We start from the raw sequence: 27807 nt of genomic DNA, 5'->3' as shown, positions 1-27807 counted from the left end.
ACCACACCCAGCACACCCACTAGACCCAGCATACCCACCACACACAGTACATCCAGCACACCCACCACACCCAACACACCCACCACACGCAGTACATCCAGCACACCCACCACACCAGCACACCCACCACAGCAGCACACCCAGCACACCCACTAGACCCAGCATACCCACCACACACAGTACATCCAGCACACCCACCACACCCAACACACCCACCACACCAGCACACCCAGCACACCCACCACAGCAGCACACCCAGCACACCCACTAGACCCAGCATACCCACCACACACAGTACATCCAGCACACCCACCACACCAGCACACCTGCTAGACCACCACACCCAGCACACCCACTGTCATAAATCTCATCATCGAGAAACTACCCATGAAATAACACTGTAGGCCAGCTGGTGGCGCTGTCCAAGGAGTATAAATACTCGGGCGTGGGCCCCAGCTTTCCAGGGACATTTTGTAAGACAAGGAACTAGTGAAGTACAACTAGACCTCCATGTTCTGAACCAAGTTGATTAAAGCCTTGCTTTATACTCAAACCAAGTGCGTAGTGAGTTTTATTACGTCAATTTAATCAACTTGATATCGACTCCACGTTTTGGGTGATTCGGGAACAGCCAGCTACAACTCGAACCGTAGAAGGGAACTCAGATAAGTAATCGATCCATCATGGAGAAACTACTCAGCCCCGCCTGTCTCGACCTGGACCCGAATTCACTTACAGCTGCTAAAGTATGGAAACACTGGTATCGTACTTTCAGCAACTTCCTCAGGGTGTGTGGTGAAAATGTTCCTGATAAATTAGAAATACTTGCTAATTACGTATCCCCTCATATGTTTGATTATATCGAAGACTGTGTAGACTATGACGCCGCTATCCAAATACTACAGCAGCTATATGTCAAGTCCCCAAATGAAATGTTTTCTCGGCAACTACTGGCCACAACTCGACAACAACCCGGGGAATCACTTGATGAATTCCTTCAGAAACTTCGCAGGCTCAGCAAGGATTGTAATCTTAAAGCTGTTACAGCTGAGCAGTACCAGGAGGAGTTAATTCGTGATTCCTTTATTAATGAGATTGCGTCTCCCTTCATACGTCAGCGTCTGTTGGAGAATAAAACCCTCAAGTTACAGGCTGCCTATGACCAGGCATGTTCTCTGGACTTAGCAAAGAGGAATGCAGATACCTATCTTTCACCACGTGCACGGGCTGCTGCTATCACTTTTAGTGACTCCTTCGACAGGCCTCGGGCGGAAGCCCTCACGGATGACGACTCCAACCCGGCTGATGACAACCCTACCCTAGAAACCTTCACTGATGACGACCCCGCCCTAGCGGCATCTTGGCAATCTGGAAGGAAGTGTTTCTTCTGTGGAGGTGCGTTCCATTATAGGAAATTTTGTCCTGCTTGTAACACGACCTGCAACCATTGCAGCAAGAAAGGTCACTTTTCTAAGGTATGCCAGTCAAGAGCCGCTGTTAGTAAGAAAGGCCACTTTTCTAAGGTATACCGGTCGAGAGCTCCTGTTAGTTTTGCAGCTACTATCTATAAAATTGCTCCTCCCCCAAGAGCCACTACTAAGGTTACAGCTGTCAAGGGTAAAACTGCCCCTCCTCCCATCACAGCTGTTTTTCCCCAAAGTCTGCCCCATGCAGTCACGAAGGTTTTGGTAAATGGACACATTTTGAGTGCACTAATCGACTCATGTAGCTCTGACAGCTTCATTAGTGAGCAGGCTGTCAGTAAGTTAAAACTGCGTATTTACCCCTCGGACAGGGAAATTGCAATGGCTCTGATGACACTGACCACCAATTCTTCCGGCTTTTGTCTTGTAGACCTTATTCTCAATGGCCGCACTTATTTCTCCACCTGGCTCGGGGTGCTCAAGAACCTATGCAGTGATGTGCTCCTGGGACAGGATTTCCAGAAACAACACAAGACTCACTTTCGAGTTTGGAGGGTCAATGCTGGAGCTTACTATTTCCAAAGTACTGTTTTGTGCGCTTTCGGCGGCTTCGCTCAACAAGCCTTCCTTGTTTGCCAATCTTTCCCCCCGATGTAATCCCATAGTCACTAAATCACGAAGTTTCAGCCAAGATGATCGATCCTTTATCGAGGCAGAAATCTCTCGCTTTCTAACTGACGGAATCATTGAGCCATGTTCATCTTCCTGGCGAGCTCAAGTCGTCGTTGTTAAAAATCCTCTGAAGCAACACAAGAAACGTCTTTGCATCGATTACTCGCAAACTATTAAAACAGTATACCGACCTGGATGCCTACCCACTACCACGCATCGATGACATGGTCAATAACCTTGCCAACTACAAGGTATTTTCAACTTTTGATTTAAAGAGCGCATATCATCAAGTACCGTTAAAGGACTCTGACAAAAAGTATACGGAACTTTGAGGCCAATGGTTGGCTTTACCAGTTTTGTCGCCTTCCATTTGGGGTCACCAATGGGGTGGCCGTCTTTCAACGGGCAAAGGATAGCCTAGTCAAACAGGAGAACTTAACGGACACTTTTCCATATCTAGATTTTGGCCCAGAAATTTGGTTCGGGGGCTTCCCGCGGGTGCAAGCCCCCGACTTGCACTTACCTAGCGCGCCGGCAGTTGAGCTGTAGGGCCCCGTGGAATTCTGTGCTGTGCTTGCGTGTCCCAGGGGCGTAGTTAGTGCGATGCATCCCCTGGGATCACGTGAGCCATGGGCAGCCAATCAGAGGAGGGAAAAGCCCATTCATAAGATTGACAGGAAGACCTGTCTAAACTTATGAATACTACGGGCCTCAAAATAGCAGTAAACCTTCAAATAATTTTTTTTTTAAATCACACTTTTTCAATAAACTACAAATTACATTAAATAACTATTTTAAACAATAATTAAAATTTCTGAAAAAAATAATTTTATAATAAAACGGGGCTAAAAATAAACTTACCTTGCTTTAAAGTATTTAAAAATAATAAACCTGTGGAAAAAATGTTTTAATTTTAATTAATTCACCACTTACCTTGTAAAAAGCCTGCTTTTTAAATGTGTAAATCCTACAGGCTTAACCTAAGTTCAAAGCGCACGCGCAGCCTCCCCTGCGCGCGCGTTCGACCTCTGAACCCTTTCGTTCAGAGGATCGGAATTGCCGGTTTCCCGCTCATGCGCAGTACATGCAGGAAACCCGCACTTTCATTCGGCCTACGGGTGAGTACCCCATGCGTACTCACCCGTGGAGAGCCGAATTTCTGGGCCAATATCACCATTGCTGGTCATAACCAGAAGGAGCATGATGCCAATCTCCAGAAATTTTTTGACGTTCTCCGTCGTTGCAACTTAACCTTAAATGAGTCCAAATCTGTGAAATCAGTACCATCAGTCAACATCCTTGGCTAATGGGTGGGCAACGGTGTCATCAAACCGGATCCGGAGCGACTTCGTCCACTTCAGGAGCTCCCTCCCCCTATGAATCTCGGCTCTCTTCGTCGGGCACTCAGCATGTTCGCCTATTATGCGAAGTGGATACCCCACTTCTCCGACAAGATCCAGTCCCTGCTTCACGCAAAGTCATTTCCATTGGAGGCAACGGCTATTTCAGCTTTCAACCTCCTCAAGCGACAACTGGTAAAAGCCATGCTTCGTTCCATTGATGAAAATCTTCCTTTCGTGGTTGAGTGCGATGCATTGGAGGTGGCGATCTCTGCTACCTTGAATCAAGGTGGTCGACCCGTTATATTTCTGTCCAGAACTTTGCAGGGTAGCGAGCTCCATTATCCTCCTGTCGAGAAGGAGGCTACGGCCATCATTGAAGCAGTACATAAATGGAGTCATTTTCTCGCTCGTCGCCATTTCACACTTATAACCGATCAGCGCTCCGTGGCCTTTATGCTGGATAACCGGAAACGCACTAAGATCAAGAATAACAAAATACAGCTCTGGAGGATGGAATTGGCCGCCTTTGCATACACCATACTTTATCGACCCGGCAAAGAGATTGTGGCCCCGGATACCCTCACGCGGGCACTCTGCGCTTCTATGTCAACTTCGACTCTGGCGGATCTTCATACTGACTTATGCCATCCTGGCGTTACCCATATGTTGCACTTTGTGCGATCTAAAAGTCTCCCATTTTCTACGGAAGATGTGAAAAGAACGTGCTCCTCCTGTAAAATTTGTGCGGAGTTAAAACCGCAATTCTTCCATCCATCGGATGGCTCGCTCATACACGCTATGCAGCCTATGCAGCGACTCAGCATTGACTTTAAAGGGCCATTGCTTTCCTCAACGCGGAACACCTACTTGCTGACTATGGTGGACGAATATTCATGCTTTCCCTTTGCTTTCCCCTATCCCAATATACTTACTTCCACAGTGATCAAATGCCTTGATCAAGTCTTTTCCCTTTGCGGTATGGCCAATTTCATCCACTCTGATCGGGGCCCCTCCTTCATGTCAAGCGAACTCAAAAGTTATCTCTCCCAACGGGGAATCGCCACCAGTAAAACGACACCGTACCATCCCATCGGTAACGGACAGGTTGAGAGATACAACGCTATAATTTGGAACGCTGATCGTCTTACGCTGAGGTCACGCAACCTACCAGACCAGCAGTGGGAAACTATGCTCCCTGACGCGTTGCATTCCATCAGGTCTCTCCTTTCTACTTCTACCAATGTCACATCTCATGAGCGATTCTTCAGCTTCCAGTGTCGCTCCACCCATGGGACATCTCTACCATCATGGTTGGCAGCTCCTGGCCCCGTGCTGCTCCAAAGATTCGTCCGATCGTCAAAAACCGATCCTCTAGTCGACGAGGTAGAACTTGCAGACGTCAACCCCACGTACGGTACCCGGATGGCCGGGAGTCCACCGTCTCGCTCCGGGACCTGGCTCCCCGTCCGGCTGGTTCCACGCACCTGGGCAGGACCGGGACCGATGTCCTAGGGGGAGTGTTTGCTAGTGCTGTTGGGGTGGGTTTAACTTAAAATGGCAGGGGGTTGGGAACCTGTGCAGGGAGAGAGAGGAAAGGGAAGCAAGGATAGAAACAAAAGATAGGAAGGAGAAAAGCAAAAGTGGAAGGCAGAGAAATCAAGGGTGTAAATCAAACAGGGCTACAGTAAATAATAATTCTAAAAGGACTAAGAGTGTTAAAAAAAAACAAGCCTGAAGGCTTTGTGTTTTAATGCGATGAGCATTCGTATTAAGGTGGATGAATTAGCTGCGAAAATAGATGTAAATGGATATGATATAATTGGAATTACGGAGACATGGATCCAGGGTGACCAAGGCTGGGAATTCAACATTCAGGGGTATTCAATATTTAGGAAGGACAGGCAAAAAGGAAAAGGAGGTGGGGTAACATTGCTGGTTAAAGAGGAGATTAACACAATAGTAAGGAAGGCTATTAGCTCTGATGATGTGGAATCTGTATGGGTAGAGCTGAGAAATACCAAGGGGCAGAAAACGTTAGTGGGAGTTGTATACAGACCCCCCAAACAGTAATGCTGAGGTTGGGGATGGCATTAAGCAGGAAATTAGAGACGCGTGCAATAAGGGCACAGCAGTTATCATGGGTGACTTTAATCTACATCTAGATTGGGCTAACCAAATTAGTAACAATACTGTGGAGGAGGAATTCCTGGAGTGTATACGGGATGGTTTCCTGGACCAATATGTCGAGGAACCAACTAGAAATCAGGCCATCTTAGACTGGGTATTATGTCATGAGAAAGGATTAATTAGCAATGTTGTTGTGCAAGGCCCCTTGGGGAGGAGCAATCATTATATGATAGAATTCTTCATTAAGATGGAGAGTGAAGTAGTTGACTCAGAGACTAGGGTCCTGAATTTAAATAAAGGAAACTACGATGGTATGAGGCACAGGTTGGCTAGGATGGCTTGGGGAACGTTACTTAAAGGGTTGACGGTGGATAGGCAATGGCAAACATTTACAGATCGCAGAGATGAACTACAGAATTTTTTTCATCCCTGTTTGGCATAAAAATTAAACAAAAAAGGTGACTCAACCGTGGCTAACAAGGGAAATGACTGATAGCATAAGATCCAAGGAGAAGACATATAAATTGGCCAGAAAAAGCAGCAGAACTGAGGATTGGGAGCAGTTTAGTATTCAGCAAAGGAGGACAAAGGGATTAATTAAGAGGGGGGAAATAGAATATGAGAGTAAGCAGGTCCCTTGCAGTCAGAATCAGGGGAATTTATAATAGGGAACAAAGAAATGGCAGACCAATTAAATACACACTTTGGTTCTGTCTTCACAAAGGAGGACACAAATAACCTTCCAGAGATGTCGGGGAACATAAGGTCTAATGAGAGGGAGCAATTGAATGAAATCAGTATTTGTAGGGAAATGGTGTTTGGGAAATTGACGGCACTGAAGACCGATAAATCCCCAGGGCCTGATAATCTACATCCTAGGGTACTTAAGGAAGTGGCCCTACAAGTAGTAGATGCATTGCTGGTCATCTTCCAAAATTCTATAGACTCTGGAATAGTTCCCATGGATTGGAGGGTAGCTAATGTAACCCCACTATTCAAAAAAGGTGGTAGAGAGAAAACAGGGAAGTATAGCCTGACATCGGTAGTGGGGAAAATGCTAGAGTCCATTATAAAAGATGTAATAGCTGAGCACTTGGAGAACAGTGACAGGATCGGACAAAGTCAGCACGGATTTACAAAAGGTAAATCATGCTTGACTAATCTACTGGAATTTTTTGAGAATCTGCAGGAAACTTTGTGATATCCGGCACCAACGGGACCGGCGTGTTGCCGATCTATCAAAACTGCCGGACATACAAAGTTAATGTTGAAGCATACGGAGGTTTTCATCTCCATATCTGACAACAAACACTGTTGCTTAGCAACAGCTTCTAAAGAGTCGGCTGCAGCTGCAAGCGTCTCTAGCTGAAGCTGTTGCTATAGCTACAGACCTTGCAGTGGCTGACTGGGAAAAAAAAAGAACGAGATCTAAAAAAACTTACAGAAAACAGCTCCTGATTTTTGCCGTTAGATCGAGTATTCCGGACATACAACCTCCGGATAAACCAAAGTTTCCTGTATCTGGTAAAATAGATAAGGGAGAACCAGTGGATGTGGTGTATTTGGACTTTCAGAAGGCTTTCGATAAGGTCCCGCATAACAGATTGGCGTGCAAAGTTAAAGCACATGGGACTGGGGGTAAGATACTGACTTGGATAGAGAACTGGTTGGCAGACAGGAAACAGGTCTTTTTCCGAGTGGCAGGCAGTGACTAGTGGGGTACCGCAGGGATTGGTGCTAGGACCCCAGCTATTCACAATACATATAAATGATCTTGACGAGGGAACTAGATGTAATATCTCCAAGTTTGCAGATGACCCAAAGCTGGGTGGGTGTGTGTGCTGTGAGGAGGATGCCGAGAATCTCCAGTATGATTTGGACAGGTTGTGTGATTGGGCAGATGCATGGCAGATGCAGTATAATGTGGATAAATGCAAGGTTATCCACTTTGGTGGCAAAAACAGGAAGGCAGCTTGTTATCTGAACGGCAATAGATTGGGAAAAGGGGAAGTGCAACGAGACCTGGGTGTCCTTGTGCACCAGTCGCTGAAGGTAAGCATGCAGGTGCAGCAGGCGGTTAAGAAGGCAAATGGTATGTTGGCCTTCATAGCGAGAGGATTCGAGTGCAGGAGCAAGGGTGTCTTGCTGCAGTTGTACAGGGCCTTGGTGAGACCACATCTTGAGTATTGTGTGCAGTTTTGGTTGCCTTATCTGAGGAAGGATGTTCTTGCCATGGAGGGAGTGAAGCGAAGATTCACCAGCCTGATACCTGGGATGGCAGGAATGACGTATGAAGAGAGATTGGGTCGATTAGGCTTATATTCGCTGGAGTTCAGAAGAATGAGAGGGGATCTCATTGAAACTTATAAAATTCTAACAGGACTAGACAAACTAGATGCAGGAAGGATGTTCCCGATGGCCAGGGAGACCAGAACCAGGGGTCACAGTCTAAGGATAAGGGGTAAGCCATTTAGGACAGAGATGAGGAGGAATTTCTTCACTCAGAGAGTGGTGAACCTGTGGAATTCTCTACCACAGAAGACAGTTGAGGCCAATTCATTAAATATATTCCAGAAGGAGTTAGATAAACATATTCAAGAAGGAGTTAGAAATATTTCTTAAGGCTAAAGGGATGAAGGGATATGGGGAGAAGGCAGGGACAGGGTACTGAATATGGATGATCAGCCATGATCTCATTGAATGGCGGAGCAGGCTCGAGGGGCCGAATGGCCTACTCCTGCTCCTATTTTCTATGTTTCTATGACCCAGCGCACCCATTAGACCCACCACAACCAGCACACCACCACACCCAGTAGACCCACCAAAAGCAGCACACCCACCACACCAAGCACACCAGGACACCCACTACACCCAACACATCCACCACACCCAGCACACCCACTAGACCCAGCACACCCAATAGACCAGCACACCCACCAGACCCGCACACTCACCAGACCCAGCACACCCACCACACCAGCACATCCACCAGACACAGTACACCCAGCACACCCACCAGACACAGCACATCCACCATTCCCAGCACACCCACTAGACCCAGCACACCAGGACACCCAGTAGACACAGTACACCAACCACACGCAGTACACACAGCACACCAGCACATGCACCACACCCAGCACAACCACTAGACCCAGCACACCCACAACACCCACCAGATCCAGCACACACCACAACCAGCAGACCCAGTACACTCAGAACACACCACACCCACCAGACACAGCACACCCACCACACCAGCAGAGCCACCAGACCCAGCACACCCACTAGATCCAGCACACCAGCAGACTCAGTACGCCCAGCACTCCCGCCACACCAGCACACCGCCACACCAGCACACCGCCACACCAGCACACCACCACACCCACCAGACGCAGCACACCCACCACGCCAGCACACCCACCAGACACAACACACCCACCACACCAAGCACACCCACCAGACCCAGCACACCCACTAGACCCAGCATACTCAGTAGACCCACCACATCCAGCGCACCCACCAGACCAGCACACCCACCAAACCAGCACACCTACCACACAGCACACCCACCAGACCATCACACCAGCACACCCAGCACACCCACTAGACCCAACACACCCACCACACCAGCACACCCACTAGACCCAGCACACCCACTAGACCCAACACACCCACCAAACCAGCACACCCACCACACCAGCTCACCCACTACACCCACCACACCCAGTAGACCCAGCAAACGCAGCACACCCAGCACATCCACCACACCAGCACACCCACTAGACCGAGCACATCCAGAACACTCACAAGACCCACCACACCCAGCACATCCACTAGACCCACCATAGAATCATAGAAAGTTACAGCACGGAAGGAGGCCATTCGGCCCATCGTGTCCGCGCCGGCCAACAAAGAGCTATCCAGCCTAATCCCACTTCCCAGCTCTTGGTCCGTAGCCCTGCAGGTTACAGCATCCCAAGAGCACATCCAAGAACTTTTTAAATGTGGTTCGGGTTCCTGCCTCTACCACCCTTTCAGGCAGTGAGTTCCAGACCCCCACAACCCTCTGGGTGAAGACATTTCCCCTCAAATCCACTCTAAACCTTCCACCAATTACTTTAAATCTGTGCCCCCTGGTTTTTGACCCCTCTGCTAAGGGAAATAAGTCCTTTCTATCCACTTTATCCAGGCCCCTCATAATTTTATACACCTCAATAAGGTCTCCCCTCAGCCTCCTCTGTTCCAAGGAAAACAGACCCAGCCTATCCAGTCTTTCCTCATAGCTAAGATTCTCTACTCCCAGCAACATCCTTGTAAATCTCCTCTGTACCCTCTCTAGTGCAATCACATCTTTCCTGTAATGTGGTGACCAGAACTGCACGCAGTACTCTAGCTGAGGCCTAACTAGTGTTTTATACAGTTGAAGCATAACCCCCCTGCTCTTGTATTCTAAGCCTCAGCTAATAAAGGCAAGCATTCCGTATGCCTTCTTAACCACCTTATCTACCTGGCCTGCTACCTTCAGGGATCTGTGGACATGCACTCCAAGGTCCCTTTGTTCCTCTACACTACTCAGTGTCCTACCATTTAATGTGTATTCCCTTTCCTTGTTAGCCCTCCCCAAATGCATTACCTCACCCACTAGACCCACCACACCAGCACATCCACTAGACCCAGCACACCCACTAGACCCAGCACACCACCAGACTTCCAGCAGTCGCAGTTTTTCTGTGATATGGAGGAAGGGGTTCTAAAAGCCGGCTTGTAAGGGGTGACGGCAGGAAGCTGCCTCCTTGTTTACTGCGTGTGGGGATGTGGCTGATAGAGCTGCCAGTCGCCAGTCAGCTATGTTGCTGCTGGATAACCTGTTCATCCTCCCTCTGAAATCCCCAAACCTGCTCGATGTACAGCCCTCACGGTGGAGAGGAGTGTTGCTGTGTTTCTGCACAGCACAGTGGCATACATCGAGCTTCAGCACAATGGGCATGGTCACATGGGAGAGTGCTGAGCGTCAGAGAGGGACATGGTCTGATTCAGCTACCCGCCTCCCTACTGATGCACACTGTCTTGTGACTGGCTGCTTGTGTATTTTTAGTTGAATGCAGCACACACAGGCCGGTGACACAGCACTCATTTCCCTTTCTGCTTCCTCTTCCAGGGAGGATGGAAATCGTATGATTCAGCTGATGCTGCTGAAATCACTCCTACAGGTATGACTTACAGAAAATATTCCCTCAGTCCTTCAGTGCTCACTCCTTGTGTTCATTGGTAAAGTCCGAATGTGGCTGAATTGTGCTCACCCAAATCAGCAGGCAAAGGGTTAACTGGTGACGACCGGTCTCTCTGCCCGAGGATAGAAAGGGAAATTCACTCAGGGCCTGATCGACTCTGACCTCAGTGCAAGGTTCCCTGTTATACGTGTGTTCTGTACCTGCCCTGGGAGTGTTTGATGGGACAGTGTAGAGGGAGCTTTACTCTGTATCTAACCCGTGCTGTACCTGCCCTGGGAGTGTTTGATGGGACAGTGTAGAGGGAGCTTTACTCTGTATCTAACCCGTGCTGTACCTGCCCTGGGAGTGTTTGATGGGACAGTGTAGAGGGAGCTTTACTCTGTATCTAACCCGTGCTGTACCAGCCCTGGGAGTGTTTGATGGGACAGTGTAGAGGGAGCTTTACTCTGTATCTAACCTGTGCTGTACCTGCCCTGGGAGTGTTTGATGGGACAGTGTAGAGGGAGCTTTACTCTGTATCTAACCCGTGCTGTACCAGCCCTGGGAGTGTTTGATGGGACAGTGTAGAGGGAGCTTTACTCTGTATCTAACCTGTGCTGTACCTGCCCCGGGAGTGTTTGATGGGACAGTGTAGAGGGAGCTTTACTCTGTATCTAACCCGTGCTGTACCTGCCCCGGGAGTGTTTGATGGGACAGTGTAGAGGGAGCTTTACTCTGTATCTAACCTGTGCTGTACCTGCCCTGGGAGTGTTTGATGGGACAGTGTAGAGGGAGCTTTACTCTGTATCTAACCCGTGCTGTACCTGCCCTGGGAGTGTTTGATGGGGCAGTGTAGAGGGAGCTTTACTCTGTATCTAACCCGTGCTGTACCTGCCCTGGGAGTGTTTGATGGGGCAGTGTAGAGGGAGCTTTACTCTGTATCTAACCCCGTGCTGTACCTGCCCTGGGAGTGTTTGATGGGACAGTGTAGAGGGAGCTTTACTCTGTATCTAACCCGTGCTGTACCTGCCCTGGGAGTGTTTGATGGGGCAGTGTAGAGGGAGCTTTACTCTGTATCTAACCCCGTGCTGTACCTGCCCTGGGAGTGTTTGATGGGACAGTGTAGAGGGAGCTTTACTCTGTATCTAACCCGTGCTGTACCTGCCCTGGGAGTGTTTGATGGGACAGTGTAGAGGGAGCTTTACTCTGTATCTAACCCGTGCTGTACCTGCCCTGGGAGTGTTTGATGGGACAGTGTAGAGGGAGCTTTACTCTGTATCTAACCCCGTGCTGTACCTGCCCTGGGAGTGTTTGATGGGACAGTGTAGAGGGAGCTTTACTCTGTATCTAACCCGTGCTGTACCTGCCCTGGGAGTGTTTGATGGGACAGTGTAGAGGGAGCTTTACTCTGTATCTAACCCGTGCTGTACCTGCCCTGGGAGTGTTTGATGGGACAGTGTAGAGGGAGCTTTACTCTGTATCTAACCCGTGCTGTACCTGCCCTGGGAGTGTTTGATGGGACAGTGTAGAGGGAGCTTTACTCTGTATCTAACCCGTGCTGTACCTGCCCTGGGAGTGTTTGATGGGACAGTGTAGAGGGAGCTTTACTCTGTATCTAACCCGTGCTGTACCTGCCCTGGGAGTGTTTGATGGGACAGTGTAGAGGGAGCTTTACTCTGTATCTAACCCGTGCTGTACCTGCCCTGGGAGTGTTTGATGGGACAGTGTAGAGGGTGCTTTACTCTGTATCTAACCCGTGCTGTACCTGCCCTGGGAGTGTTTGATGGGACAGTGTAGAGGGAGCTTTACTCTGTATCTAACCCGTGCTGTACCTGCCCTGGGAGTGTTTGATGGGACAGTGTAGAGGGAGCTTTACTCTGTATCTAACCCGTGCTGTACCTGCCCTGGGAGTGTTTGATGGGACAGTGTAGAGGGAGCTTTACTCTGTATCTAACCCGTGCTGTACCTGCCCTGGGAGTGTTTGATGGGACAGTGTAGAGGGAGCTTTACTCTGTATCTAACCCGTGCTGTACCTGCCCTGGGAGTGTTTGATGGGACAGTGTCGAGGGAGCTTTACTCTGTATCTAACCCGTGCTGTACCTGCCCTGGGAGTGTTTGATGGGACAGTGTAGAGGGAGCTTTACTCTGTACCTAACCCGTGCTGTACCTGCCCTGGGAGTGTTTGATGGGACAGTGTAGAGGGAGCTTTACTCTGTATCTAACCCGTGCTGTACCTGCCCTGGGAGTGTTTGATGGGACAGTGTAGAGGGAGCTTTACTCTGTATCTAACCCGTGCTGTACCTGCCCTGGGAGTGTTTGATGGGACAGTGTAGAGGGAGCTTTACTCTGTATCTAACCCATGCTGTACCTGCCCTGGGAGTGTTTGATGGGACAGTGTCGAGGGAACTTTACTCTGTATCTAACCCGTGCTGTACCTGCCCTGGGAGTGTTTGATGGGACAGTGTAGAGGGAGCTTTACTCTGTATCTAACCCGTGCTGTACCTGCCCTGGGAGTGTTTGATGGGACAGTGTAGAGGGAGCTTTACTCTGTATCTAACCCGTGCTGTACCTGCCCTGGGAGTGTTTGATGGGACAGTGTAGAGGGAGCTTTACTCTGTATCTAACCCGTGCTGTACCTGCCCTGGGAGTGTTTGATGGGACAGTGTAGAGGGAGCTTTACTCTGTATCTAACCCGTGCTGTACCTGCCCTGGGAGTGTTTGATGGGACAGTGTAGAGGGAGCTTTACTCTGTATCTAACCCGTGCTGTACCTGCCCTGGGAGTGTTTGATGGGACAGTGTAGAGGGAGCTTTACTCTGTATCTAACCCGTGCTGTACCTGCCCTGGGAGTGTTTGATGGGACAGTGTAGAGGGAGCTTTACTCTGTATCTAACCCGTGCTGTACCTGCCCTGGGAGTGTTTGATGGGACAGTGTAGAGGTAGCTTTACTCTGTATCTAACCCGTGCTGTACCTGCCCTGGGAGTGTTTGATGGGACAGTGTAGAGGGAGCTTTACTCTGTATCTAACCCTGTGCTGTACCTGCCCTGGGAGTGTTTGATGGGACAGTGTAGAGGGAGCTTTACTCTGTATCTAACCCGTGCTGTACCTGCCCTGGGAGTGTTTGATGGGACAGTGTAGAGGGAGCTTTACTCTGTATCTAACCCGTGCTGTACCTGCCCTGGGAGTGTTTGATGGGACAGTGTAGAGGGAACTTTACTCTGTATCTAACCTGTGCTGTACCTGCCCTGGGAGTGTTTGATGGGACAGTGTAGAGGGAGCTTTACTCTGTATCTAACCCGTGCTGTACCTGCCCTGGGAGTGTTTGATGGGACAGTGTAGAGGGAGCTTTACTCTGTATCTAACCCGTGCTGTACCTGCCCTGGGAGTGTTTGATGGGACAGTGTAGAGGGAGCTTTACTCTGTATCTAACCCGTGCTGTACCTGCCCTGGGAGTGTTTGATGGGACAGTGTAGAGGGAGCTTTACTCTGTATCTAACCCGTGCTGTACCTGCCCTGGGAGTGTTTGATGGGACAGTGTAGAGGGAACTTTACTCTGTATCTAACCCGTGCTGTACCTGCCCTGGGAGTGTTTGAGGGACAGTGTAGAGGGAGCTTTACTCTGTATCTAACCCGTGCTGTACCTGCCCTGGGAGTGTTTGATGGGACAGTGTAGAGGGAGCTTTACTCTGTATCTAACCCGTGCAGTACCTGCCCTGGGAGTGTTTGATGGGACAGTGTAGAGGGAGCTTTACTCTGTATCTAACCCGTGCTGTACCTGCCCTGGGAGTGTTTGATGGGACAGTGTAGAGGGAGCTTTACTCTGTATCTAACCCGTGCTGTACCTGCCCTGGGAGTGTTTGATGGGACAGTGTTGAGGGAGCTTTACTCTGTATCTAACCCGTGCTGTACCTGCCCTGGGAGTGTTTGATGGGACAGTGTAGAGGGAGCTTTACTCTGTATCTAACCCGTGCTGTACCTGCCCTGGGAGTGTTTGATGGGACAGTGTTGAGGGAGCTTTACTCTGTATCTAACCCGTGCTGTACCTGCCCTGGGAGTGTTTGATGGGACAGTGTAGAGGGAGCTTTACTCAGTAACTAACCCGTGCTGTACCTGCCCTGGGAGTGTTTGATGGGACAGTGTTGAGGGAGCTTTACTCTGTATCTAACCCGTGCTGTACCTGCCCTGGGAGTGTTTGATGGGACAGTGTAGAGGGAGCTTTACTCTGTATCTAACCCGTGCTGTACCTGCCCTGGGAGTGTTTGATGGGACAGTGTAGAGGGAGCTTTACTCTGTATCTAACCCGTGCTGGACCTGCCGTGGGGGTGTTTGATGGGACAGTGTAGAGGGAGCTTTACTCTGTATCTAACCCGTGCTGTACCTGCCCTGGGAGTGTTTGATGGGACAGTGTAGAGGGAGCTTTACTCTGTATCTAACCCGTGCTGTACCTGCCCTGGGAGTGTCTGATGGGGCAGTGTAGAGGGAGCTTTACTCTGTATCTAACCCGTGCTGTACCTGCCCTGGGAGTGTTTGATGGGACGGTGTAGAGGGAGATTTACTCTGTATCTAACCCGTGCTGTACCTGCCCTGGGAGTGTTTGATGGGACAGTGTAGAGGGAGCTTTACTCTGTATCTAACCCGTGCTGTACCTGCCCTGGGAGTGTTTGATGGGACAGTGTAGAGGGAGCTTTACTCTGTATCTAACCCGTGCTGTACCTGCCCTGGGAGTGTTTGATGGGGCAGTGTAGAGGGAGCTTTACTCTGTATCTAACCCGTGCTGTACCTGCCCTGGGAGTGTTTGATGGGACAGTGTAGAGGGAGCTTTTATCGGTATCTAACCCGTGCTGTACCTGCCCTGGGAGTGTTTGATGGGACAGTGTAGAGGGAGCTTTACTCTGTATCTAACCCGTGCTGTACCTGCCCTGGGAGTGTTTGATGGGACAGTGTAGAGGGAGCTTTACTCTGTATCTAACCCGTTCTGCACCTGCCCTGGGAGTGTTTGATGGGACAGTGTAGAGGGAGCTTTACTCTGTATCTAACTCGTGCTGTACCTGCCCTGGGAGTGTTTGATGGGACAGTGTAGAGGGAGCTTTACTCTGTATCTAACCTGTGCTGTACCTGCCCTGGGAGTGTTTGATGGGACAGTGTAGAGAGAGCTTTACTCTGTATCTAACCCGTGCTGTACCTGCCCTGGGAGTGTTTGATGGGACAGTGTAGAGGGAGCTTTACTCTGTATCTAACCCGTGCTGTACCTGCCCTGGGAGTGTTTGATGGGACAGTGTAGAGGGAGCTTTACTCTGTATCTAACCCGTGCTGTACCTGCCCTGGGAGTGTTTGATGGGACAGTGTAGAGGGAGCTTTACTCTGTATCTAACCCGTGCTGTACCTGCCCTGGGAGTGTTTGATGGGGCAGTGTAGAGGGAGCTTTACTCTGTATCTAACCCGTGCTGTACCTGCCCTGGGAGTGTTTGATGGGACAGTGTAGAGGGAGCTTTACTCTGTATCTAACCCGTGCTGTACCTGCCCTGGGAGTGTTTGATGGGACAGTGTAGAGGGAGCTTTACTCTGTATCTAACCCGTGCTGTACCTGCCCTGGGAGTGTTTGAAGGGACAGTGTAGAGGGAGCTTTACTCTGTATCTAACCCGTGCTGTACCTGCCCTGGGAGTGTTTGATGGGGCAGTGTAGAGGGAGCTTTACTCTGTATCTAACCCGTGCTGTACCTGCTTTGGGAGTTCTTGATGCTGACAATGAGTGTTATAAGTGGCAAAGTATTCCAATCTGTCACGTTGAACATCTCTCATCAGGATAAGCACAAATTTCAGTTTAACGAGTGTTTAAAAACTTAAGCGGGGCTGTGTGTGTTTCAGTGTGAGGTGGTGGGGTTGTAACTGGGCTATTTTCCAGTGTTTATGTTACTCTTTGGTCCTCCGGATGCTCTATAGATTGTTTGGTTTGCAGTTTTTAGATTTTTGTTTCTTTGATGTTGCCTGAAGGTGACGATTGGGTTCCAGAGCAATAACCTGTTAGCGACCCTGCCCACCTCCTTCCTGGAGCCTCTTCTATCCGCCTCATTAATGGAGGATGCTGAACTTCGACTCCTCGTCATAGAGATCCTCCTCAGTCTGATCGACCGCCAAGAAAACAGACACAAGTTCTCCCACGTCAGGTACGTACCAACTGGAAGCTTTGCGCTGATTCCTCCCAGTTTCTCCTTCTCTGTGCCCTTATATCCTGCAGGTACTGTCTCTTGCTACTGTCTCGCTCCACTGGTGTCGCCCAGGTAGCTGCTGCTTCTGTCTGAGTCTCAGCACTGATGCACAGCAGAGTGCCTCACAGCTGGTGCCAAATCTGTCCGCTGTCCACGTACAGACAGGCCTCACTCACCAAGCTGCTCCAGTACAGCTACAACACTGGCATGTATCAATGTGGAAAACTGCCCAGGTACGTCAAGCAGGGCAAATCCAACCCGGCCAAATACCGCCCCATCAGTCTACTCTCAATCATCAGCAAAGTGATGGAAGGCGTCATCGACAGTGCTATCAAGCTGCACTTACCCACCAATAAACTGCCGACTGAGGCCCAGTTTGGGTTCCACCAGGACCACTCGGCTCCCGACCTCATTACAGCCTTGGTCCAAACATGGACGAAGGAGCTGAATTCCAGAGGTGAGGTGAGAGTGACTGCCCTTGACATCAAGGCAGCATTTGACCGAGTGTGGCATCAAGGAGCCCTAGTAAAACTGAAGTCAATGGGAATCAGGAGGCAAACGCTCCACTGGCTGGAGTCATACCTAGCACAAAGGAAGATGGTTGTGGTGATTGAAGGTCAATCATCACAGCCCCCGGATATCGCTGCAGGAGTTCCTCAGGGCAGTGTCCTAGGCCCAACCATCTTCAGCTGCTTCATCAATTACCTTCCCCCCCACATAAGGTCAGAAATGGGGATGTTCGCTGATGACTGCAGTGTTCAGTGCCATTCACAACTCCACAGATAATGAAGCAGTCCATGCCCACATGCAACAAGACCTGGACGACGTTCAGGCTTGGGCTGATAAGTGGCAGGTAACATTCGCACCACACAAGTGCCAGGCAATGACTATCTCCAACAAGCGAGAGTCTAACCACCTCCCCTTGACATTCAGTGGTATTACCATTGCCGAATCCCCCACTATCAACATCCTGGGGGTCACCATTGACCAGAAACTTAACTGGACCAGCCACATAAATACTGTGGCAACAAGAGCAGGTCAGAGGCTGGGTATTCTGCGTCGAGTGTCTCACCTCCTGACTCCCCAAAGCCTTTTCACCATCTACAAGGCACAAGTCAGGAGTGTGATGGAATACTCTCCACTTGCCTGGATGAGTGCAGCTCCAACAACACTCAAGAAGCTCGACACCATCCAGGATAAAGCAGCCCATTTGATTGGCACCCCATCCACCACCTTAAACATTCACTCCCTCCACCACCGGTGTACCGTGGCTGCAGTGTGTACCATCTACAAGATGCACTGCAGCAACTCGGCAAGGCTTCTTCAGCAGCACCTCCCAAACCCGCAACCTCTTCCACCTAGAAGGACAAGGGCAGCAGGCGCATGGGAACACCACCACCTCCAAGTTCCCCTCCAAGTCACACACCATCCTGACTTGGAAGTATATCGGCCGTTCATTCACCATTGCTGGGTCAAAATCCTGGAACTCCCTCCCTAACAGCAGTGTGGGAGGACCTTCACCACACGTACTGCAGCAGTTCAAGAAGGCGGCTCACCACCACCTTCTCAAGGGCAACTAGAGATGGGCAATAAATGCTGGCTTTGCCAGCAACGCCCAGATCCCATAAAAATGAATTTTTAAAAAACAAACTAATCATTAGGAGCAGGAACCCTGGGGTCAGTTGCCGTGGCCTAACTGACGCTCTAGCTGAGGTTAGCAAACAGGGACAGAGCCTAGTTTAGTACAACACCGCAGTCAGGGCATGGAGCTCTGCTTCATGTGCCTGTGTGTGTCTGTGCGCCTGTGTGCCTCTGTGTGCGCCTGTGTGTACCTGAGTGAGCCTGTGTGTGTCTGTGTGTGCCTTTGTGTATACATGTGTGCCTGTTTACTTATCTGCTTGCGCGTGAGTGTGAAAATGTGTGCACACACCCAGGTGTGTATCTGTATACGTCAATATGTGTATCTGTATTTTTCTGTGTATGTATATCTGTATCTGTACCTCTGTGTCTTTGTGTGTGTCTATGTCTGTATATGTGTCTCTCTGTGCCTGTATACATATAATCTCTGTGCTTTGTATGTATATGTGTGTATCTGTATCTGTTTGTCATTATCTGTGTGTGTGTGTGTCTTTGTCTGTACCTCTCTCTCTTGCATCTGCCTGTGTCTGTATGTGTATCTGAGTATTCTCAGGCTGATAGTAATTTTCCTCTTGCTCCTCAGTATTGTTTCAGATATTTCTCTACTGATGCTAAAGGTAGACAAGTGCTCACGGCAGGATACGCTCTTTATGAAGAAGGTAAGTCCTTCTCCATCTCTTCTGCCTGAGTTTTGTCGACTGTTTGAACTAGAGCAGTGCCCTGAAACTCCACATCCCATACAGTGCACTCCCGGTGTAGGAACAACCAGGATTAGGCCAAGATCTGGATATACAGAGTCCCAGCCTTCCCCATACATCTCCAAGGGATAATTCCCCCCATCAGAACAGTTGGGGAAGAACTGGGGCCAAGAGTTTCCTCATCCTCGGCCTGGGACACTGAGAGAGCAGGCACACCAAACCAATACCTGGCAGAAGTGGGCATCACCGGCCCTCGACCCTCAAACACCTCTGCCCCCTGGAGCTGTGAGCCTCCCTAGTAATCCCGACAACCCTGCTGCCAATATTAAATGCGACCTTCCCCTGATCCCGCATACTCTGGCACGGTTAGGAGCACTTTCGTTGGGATGTCAGGTTTGTGGTTACAAAAACATTAAACTCATGGATTTTCTTGGGGGCAGGACTGTGAGAACCACTTTTGAAAGAGTCAGTGTTGTAAGCTGTGGTATTTTAAAGTTAATAAACACCAAGGGGACAGGAGAGCTGATTTTACTCTGCCCAATCTGTCTCTCTATATCCCACTGTTCCCTGTGTGTCTCTCTATATCCCACTGTTTCCAGTGTGTCTCTGTATATCCCACTGTTCCCAGTGTGTCTCTCTATATCCCACTGTTCCCAGTGTGTCTCTCTATATCCCACTGTTCCCAGTGTGTCTCTCTATATCCCACTGTTCCCAGTGTCTCTCTATATCTCACTGTTCCCAGTGTGTCTCTATATCCCACTGTTCCCAGTGTGTCTCTCTATATCCCACTGTTCCCAGTGTCTCTCTCTATATCCCACTGTTTCCCAGTGTGTCTCTCTATATCCCACTGTTCCCATTGTGTCTCTATATCCCACTGTTCCCAGTGTGTCTCTCTATATCCCACTGTTCCCAGCGTGTCTCTCTATATCCCACTGTTCCCAGTGGGTCTCTCTATATCCCACTGTTCCCAGTGTCTCTCTGTATCCCACAAGGAATTCCTTGAGTGTTTAAGGGATGGTTATCTGGATCAATATGTCGAGGAACCAACTCGGGAACAGGCTATATTGGACTGGGTACTGTGCAATGAGAAGGGACTAATCAGTAATCTTGTTGTACGGGGACCCTTGGGTCAGAGCGATCATAACATGATCGATTTCTCACTCGAAATGGAGAGCGAAGAAATTGACTCAGAGACTAAGGTCCTGAATTTAAACAAGGGGAATTATGATGCCATGAGACGGGAACTGAGTAGGTCTGATTGGACAACGTTCCTGGGAGGACTGGAGGTAGATAAACAATGGCAAACATTTAAAGATAGAATGACAAAATTGCAAAAATTGTTTATACCAATCTGGCATAAAAGGAAATCTAAAAAGGTGACTCAACCGTGGATAACAGGGGAAATTAGAGACAGCATAAAATCCAAAGATAGGGCGTATAAAATAGCCAAAAAAAGCGCCAGAGCGGAAGATTGGGAACAGTTTAAGATAGAGCAAAGGAGGGCAAAGGGCATGATCAAGAGGGGCAAAATAGCTTACGAAAACAAGCTGGCGGAAAATATAAAAACTAACTCCAAAAGCTTTTATAAATATATCAAAAGGAAAAGACTGGTGAAAACCAAAGTTGGTCCATTGCAGTCAGATACGGGGGAATATATAATGGGAAATAAGGAAATGGCAGATCAACTAAATGCATACTTTGGGTCAGTCTTTACGAAGGAAGACACAAAAAACCTCCCTGGGATATCGGGAAAAATAGGGACATTGGCAAAGGAGGAACTGACGCAAATCAATATCTCTAAGGATATGGTGTTAAGGAAGCTAAAGGGATTGAAGGTGGACAAATCCCCAGGGCCTGATAACATGCATCCTAGGGTACTGAAGGAGGTGGCCCTAGAGATAGCGGATGCACTAAGGATGATTTTTCAGAATTCATTAGACTCGGGAACAGTGCCGATGGATTGGAGGGTAGCTAACGTTACCCCACTATTCAAAAAGGGGGGTAGGGAAAAAGCAGGTAATTACAGACCTGTAAGCCTTACATCAGTTGTGGGCAAAATGCTGGAGTCCATCATTAAGGATGAAATAGCGGAGCACTTAGCAAATGGGGACAGGATAGGACAGAGTCAACATGGATTTACAAAGGGTAAATCGTGCTTGACTAATCTATTGGAATTTTTTGAGGGAGTAACTGGTAGAATAGATGGGGGAGAGCCAGTAGATGTGGTGTACCTGGACTTCCAAAAGGCCTTCGATAAGGTCCCACATAAAAGATTAGCATGGAAAATTGAGGCTCATGGGATAAAGGGGAAAGTTTTGGCGTGGATAGGGAACTGGCTGTCAGATAGAAAACAGAGAGTTGGAATAAACGGCTCATTTTCTGAATGGCAGGCAGTAACAAGTGGGGTACCACAGGGATCTGTCCTGGGCCCCCAGCTGTTCACAATTTACATTAATGACCTGGATCAGGGAGTCGGATGCAGCATTTCCAAATTTGCAGACGACACTAAACTAGGAGGGGGGGTGGGCTCAGAGGAAGAGACCAGGAAGCTCCAGAGCGATTTGGACAGACTGGGCGATTGGGCGGATAAATGGCAGATGCACTATAATGTGGACAAGTGCGAAGTTATCCACCTTGGGTGCAGGAACGGGAGGGCAAATTATTATTTAAATGGCAATAGATTGGGAGAGGGGGAAGTACAGAGAGACCTGGGTGTTCTTGTACACCAGTCACTGAAGGCGAGCATGCAGGTGCAACAGGCGGTCAAGAAGGCAAACGGTATGCTGGCCTTCATAGCAAAAGGGTTAGAATACAGGAACAGGGATACCTTGCTGCAGCTGTACAGGGCACTGGTGAGACCACACCTCGAGTACTGTGTACAGTTTTGGTCGCCTCATCTGAGGAAGGATGTTCTTGCCATGGAGGGGGTGCAGCGGCGATTCACCAGGCTGATACCAGGAATGGCGGGAATGACCTATGAGGAGAGACTATGTAGTTTAGGGATGTACACACTGGAGTTTAGAAGATTGAGAGGGGACCTCATAGAAGTGTATAAAATTCTGACAGGTCTAGACAGACTGGATGCAGAAGGAATGTTTCCCTTGGCGGGTGAGAACAGAACTAGAGGACATAATTTAAGGATAAGGGCTAAACCATTTAGGACAGAGATGAGGGGGAATTTCTTCACTCAGAGAGTGGTGAACCTGTGGAACTCATTGCCACAGAGGGCAGTGTACGCCAGCTCATTAAATATATTTAAGAGGGAATTAGATATATTTCTACGGGCAAAAGGGGTTAAGGGTTACGGAGAGAAGGCGGGGACGGGATACTGAATTAAAGGATCAGCCATGATCTCATCGAATGGCGGAGCAGGCACGAAGGGCCGAATGGCCTACTCCTGCTCCTATCTTCTATGTATCTATGTATCTATATGTTCCCAGTGTCTCTCTATATCCCACTGTTCCCAGTGTGTCTCTCAAAATCCCACTGTTCCCAGTGTGTCTCTCTATATCCCACTGTTCCCAGTGTGTCTCTATATCCCACTGTTCCCAGTGTCTCTCTCTATATCCCACTGTTCCCAGTGTGTCTCTCTATATCCCACTGTTCCCAGTGTGTCTCTCTATATCCCACTGTTCCCAGTGTCTCTCTATATCCCACTGTTCCCAGTGTGTCTCTATATCCCACTGTTCCTAGTGTGTCTCTCTATATCCCACTGTTCCCAGTGTGTCTCTCTATATCCCACTGTTCCCAGTGTGTCTCTCTATATCCCACTGTTCCCAGTGTGTCTCTCTTTATCCCACTGTTCCCAGTGTGTGTCTCCATATCCCACTGTTCCCAGTGTCTCTCTCTATATCCCACTGTTCCCAGTGTCTCTCTCTATATCCCACTGTTCCCAGTGTGTCTCTCTATATCCCACTGTTCCCAGTGTGTCTCTCTATATCCCACTGTTCCCAGTGTGTCTCTCTATATCTCACTGTTCCCAGTGTGTCTCTCTATATCCCACTGTTCCCAGTGTGTCTCTCTATATCCCACTGTTCCCAGTGTGTCTCTTTATATCCCACTGTTCCCAGTGTGTCTCTCGATATCCCACTGTTCCCAGTGTCTCTCTCTATATCCCACTGTTCCCAGTGTCTCTCTCTATACCCCACTGTTCCCAGTGTCTCTCTCTATACCCCACTGTTCCCAGTGTGTCTCTCTATATCCCACTGTTCCCAGTGTCTCTCTCTATATCCCACTGTTCCCAGTGTCTCTCTATACCCCACTGTTCCCAGTGTGTCTCTCTATATCCCACTGTTCCCAGTGTGTTTCTCTATATCCCACTGTTCCCAGTGTCTCTCTCTATATCCCACTGTTCCCAGTGTGTCTCTCTATATCCCACTGTTCCCAGTGTGTCTCTCGAAATCCCACTGTTCCCAGTGTGTCTCTCTATATCTCACTGTTCCCAGTGTGTCTCTCTATATCCCACTGTTCCCAGTGTGTCTCTCTATATCCCACTGTTCCCAGTGTGTCTCTTTATATCCCACTGTTCCCAGTGTGTCTCTCGATATCCCACTGTTCCCAGTGTCTCTCTCTATATCCCACTGTTCCCAGTGTCTCTCTCTATACCCCACTGTTCCCAGTGTGTCTCTCTATATCCCACTGTTCCCAGTGTCTCTCTCTATATCCCACTGTTCCCAGTGTCTCTCTATATCCCACTGTTCCCATTGTGTCTCTATATCCCACTGTTCCCAGTGTGTCTCTCTATATCCCACTGTTCCCAGTGTGTCTCTCTATATCCCACTGTTCCCAGTGGGTCTCTCTATATCCCACTGTTCCCAGTGTCTCTCTGTATCCCACTGTTCCCAGTGTCTCTCTATATCCCACTGTTCCCAGTGTGTCTCTCAAAATCCCACTGTTCCCAGTGTGTCTCTCTATATCCCACTGTTCCCAGTGTGTCTCTATATCCCACTGTTCCCAGTGTCTCTCTCTATATCCCACTGTTCCCAGTGTGTCTCTCTATATCCCACTGTTCCCAGTGTGTCTCTCTATATCCCACTGTTCCCAGTGTCTCTCTATATCCCACTGTTCCCAGTGTGTCTCTATATCCCACTGTTCCTAGTGTGTCTCTCTATATCCCACTGTTCCCAGTGTGTCTCTCTATATCCCACTGTTCCCAGTGTGTCTCTCTATATCCCACTGTTCCCAGTGTGTCTCTCTTTATCCCACTGTTCCCAGTGTGTGTCTCCATATCCCACTGTTCCCAGTGTCTCTCTCTATATCCCACTGTTCCCAGTGTCTCTCTCTATATCCCACTGTTCCCAGTGTGTCTCTCTATATCCCACTGTTCCCAGTGTGTCTCTCTATATCCCACTGTTCCCAGTGTGTCTCTCTATATCTCACTGTTCCCAGTGTGTCTCTCTATATCCCACTGTTCCCAGTGTGTCTCTCTATATCCCACTGTTCCCAGTGTGTCTCTTTATATCCCACTGTTCCCAGTGTGTCTCTCGATATCCCACTGTTCCCAGTGTCTCTCTCTATATCCCACTGTTCCCAGTGTCTCTCTCTATACCCCACTGTTCCCAGTGTGTCTCTCTATATCCCACTGTTCCCAGTGTCTCTCTCTATATCCCACTGTTCCCAGGGTCTCTCTATACCCCACTGTTCCCAGTGTGTCTCTCTATATCCCACTGTTCCCAGTGTGTTTCTCTATATCCCACTGTTCCCAGTGTCTCTCTCTATATCCCACTGTTCCCAGTGTGTCTCTCTATATCCCACTGTTCCCAGTGTGTCTCTCGAAATCCCACTGTTCCCAGTGTGTCTCTCTATATCTCACTGTTCCCAGTGTGTCTCTCTATATCCCACTGTTCCCAGTGTGTCTCTCTATATCCCACTGTTCCCAGTGTGTCTCTTTATATCCCACTGTTCCCAGTGTGTCTCTCGATATCCCACTGTTCCCAGTGTCTCTCTCTATATCCCACTGTTCCCAGTGTCTCTCTCTATACCCCACTGTTCCCAGTGTGTCTCTCTATATCCCACTGTTCCCAGTGTCTCTCTCTATATCCCACTGTTCCCAGTGTCTCTCTCTATATCCCACTGTTCCCAGTGTCTCTCTCTATACCCCACTGTTCCCAGTGTGTCTCTCTATATCCCACTGTTCCCAGTGTGTCTCTCTATATCCCACTGTTCCCAGTGTCTCTCTCTATATCCCACTGTTTCCCAGTGTGTCTCTCTATATCCCACTGTTCCCATTGTGTCTCTATATCCCACTGTTCCCAGTGTGTCTCTCTATATCCCACTGTTCCCAGCGTGTCTCTCTATATCCCACTGTTCCCAGTGGGTCTCTCTATATCCCACTGTTCCCAGTGTCTCTCTGTATCCCACTGTTCCCAGTGTCTCTCTATATCCCACTGTTCCCAGTGTGTCTCTCAAAATCCCACTGTTCCCAGTGTGTCTCTCTATATCCCACTGTTCCCAGTGTGTCTCTATATCCCACTGTTCCCAGTGTCTCTCTCTATATCCCACTGTTCCCAGTGTGTCTCTCTATATCCCACTGTTCCCAGTGTGTCTCTCTATATCCCACTGTTCCCAGTGTCTCTCTATATCCCACTGTTCCCAGTGTGTCTCTATATCCCACTGTTCCTAGTGTGTCTCTCTATATCCCACTGTTCCCAGTGTGTCTCTCTATATCCCACTGTTCCCAGTGTGTCTCTCTATATCCCACTGTTCCCAGTGTGTCTCTCTTTATCCCACTGTTCCCAGTGTGTGTCTCCATATCCCACTGTTCCCAGTGTCTCTCTCTATATCCCACTGTTCCCAGTGTCTCTCTCTATATCCCACTGTTCCCAGTGTGTCTCTCTATATCCCACTGTTCCCAGTGTGTCTCTCTATATCCCACTGTTCCCAGTGTGTCTCTCTATATCTCACTGTTCCCAGTGTGTCTCTCTATATCCCACTGTTCCCAGTGTGTCTCTCTATATCCCACTGTTCCCAGTGTGTCTCTTTATATCCCACTGTTCCCAGTGTGTCTCTCGATATCCCACTGTTCCCAGTGTCTCTCTCTATATCCCACTGTTCCCAGTGTCTCTCTCTATACCCCACTGTTCCCAGTGTGTCTCTCTATATCCCACTGTTCCCAGTGTCTCTCTCTATATCCCACTGTTCCCAGTGTCTCTCTATACCCCACTGTTCCCAGTGTGTCTCTCTATATCCCACTGTTCCCAGTGTGTTTCTCTATATCCCACTGTTCCCAGTGTCTCTCTCTATATCCCACTGTTCCCAGTGTGTCTCTCTATATCCCACTGTTCCCAGTGTGTCTCTCGAAATCCCACTGTTCCCAGTGTGTCTCTCTATATCTCACTGTTCCCAGTGTGTCTCTCTATATCCCACTGTTCCCAGTGTGTCTCTCTATATCCCACTGTTCCCAGTGTGTCTCTTTATATCCCACTGTTCCCAGTGTGTCTCTCGATATCCCACTGTTCCCAGTGTCTCTCTCTATATCCCACTGTTCCCAGTGTCTCTCTCTATACCCCACTGTTCCCAGTGTGTCTCTCTATATCCCACTGTTCCCAGTGTCTCTCTCTATATCCCACTGTTCCCAGTGTCTCTCTATATCCCACTGTTCCCATTGTGTCTCTATATCCCACTGTTCCCAGTGTGTCTCTCTATATCCCACTGTTCCCAGTGTGTCTCTCTATATCCCACTGTTCCCAGTGGGTCTCTCTATATCCCACTGTTCCCAGTGTCTCTCTGTATCCCACTGTTCCCAGTGTCTCTCTATATCCCACTGTTCCCAGTGTGTCTCTCAAAATCCCACTGTTCCCAGTGTGTCTCTCTATATCCCACTGTTCCCAGTGTGTCTCTATATCCCACTGTTCCCAGTGTCTCTCTCTATATCCCACTGTTCCCAGTGTGTCTCTCTATATCCCACTGTTCCCAGTGTGTCTCTCTATATCCCACTGTTCCCAGTGTCTCTCTATATCCCACTGTTCCCAGTGTGTCTCTATATCCCACTGTTCCTAGTGTGTCTCTCTATATCCCACTGTTCCCAGTGTGTCTCTCTATATCCCACTGTTCCCAGTGTGTCTCTCTATATCCCACTGTTCCCAGTGTGTCTCTCTTTATCCCACTGTTCCCAGTGTGTGTCTCCATATCCCACTGTTCCCAGTGTCTCTCTCTATATCCCACTGTTCCCAGTGTCTCTCTCTATATCCCACTGTTCCCAGTGTGTCTCTCTATATCCCACTGTTCCCAGTGTGTCTCTCTATATCCCACTGTTCCCAGTGTGTCTCTCTATATCTCACTGTTCCCAGTGTGTCTCTCTATATCCCACTGTTCCCAGTGTGTCTCTCTATATCCCACTGTTCCCAGTGTGTCTCTTTATATCCCACTGTTCCCAGTGTGTCTCTCGATATCCCACTGTTCCCAGTGTCTCTCTCTATATCCCACTGTTCCCAGTGTCTCTCTCTATACCCCACTGTTCCCAGTGTGTCTCTCTATATCCCACTGTT

The 27807-nt window shown here is 49.0% G+C and overlaps 1 protein-coding gene across 1 annotated transcript in view; it reads left to right on the top strand.

Moving 5' to 3' along the window:
* The window catches only part of LOC147120803 (protein EFR3 homolog B-like), a 133037-nt gene extending 113255 nt beyond the window's left edge, over nt 1-19782 (top strand). The window contains exons 11-14 of the mRNA XM_085977130.1: nt 10728-10779; nt 16771-16943; nt 19207-19282; nt 19762-19782. Coding sequence (XP_085833256.1) covers nt 10728-10779; nt 16771-16943; nt 19207-19282; nt 19762-19782 — 322 coding nt within the window. The remainder of the gene's footprint in view (nt 1-10727; nt 10780-16770; nt 16944-19206; nt 19283-19761) is intronic.
* The last annotated feature ends 8025 nt before the right edge of the window (nt 19783-27807 follow it).

The sequence above is a fragment of the Somniosus microcephalus genome, chromosome 3 (genome assembly GCF_052327205.1).
Source record: "Somniosus microcephalus isolate GS21.2 chromosome 3, FLI_Smic_1.0, whole genome shotgun sequence".
Classification (NCBI taxonomy): domain Eukaryota; kingdom Metazoa; phylum Chordata; class Chondrichthyes; order Squaliformes; family Somniosidae; genus Somniosus; species Somniosus microcephalus.
The sequence above is the reverse complement of the archived record's forward strand: the minus strand, read 5'-3'. Positions and strand labels throughout refer to the sequence as shown.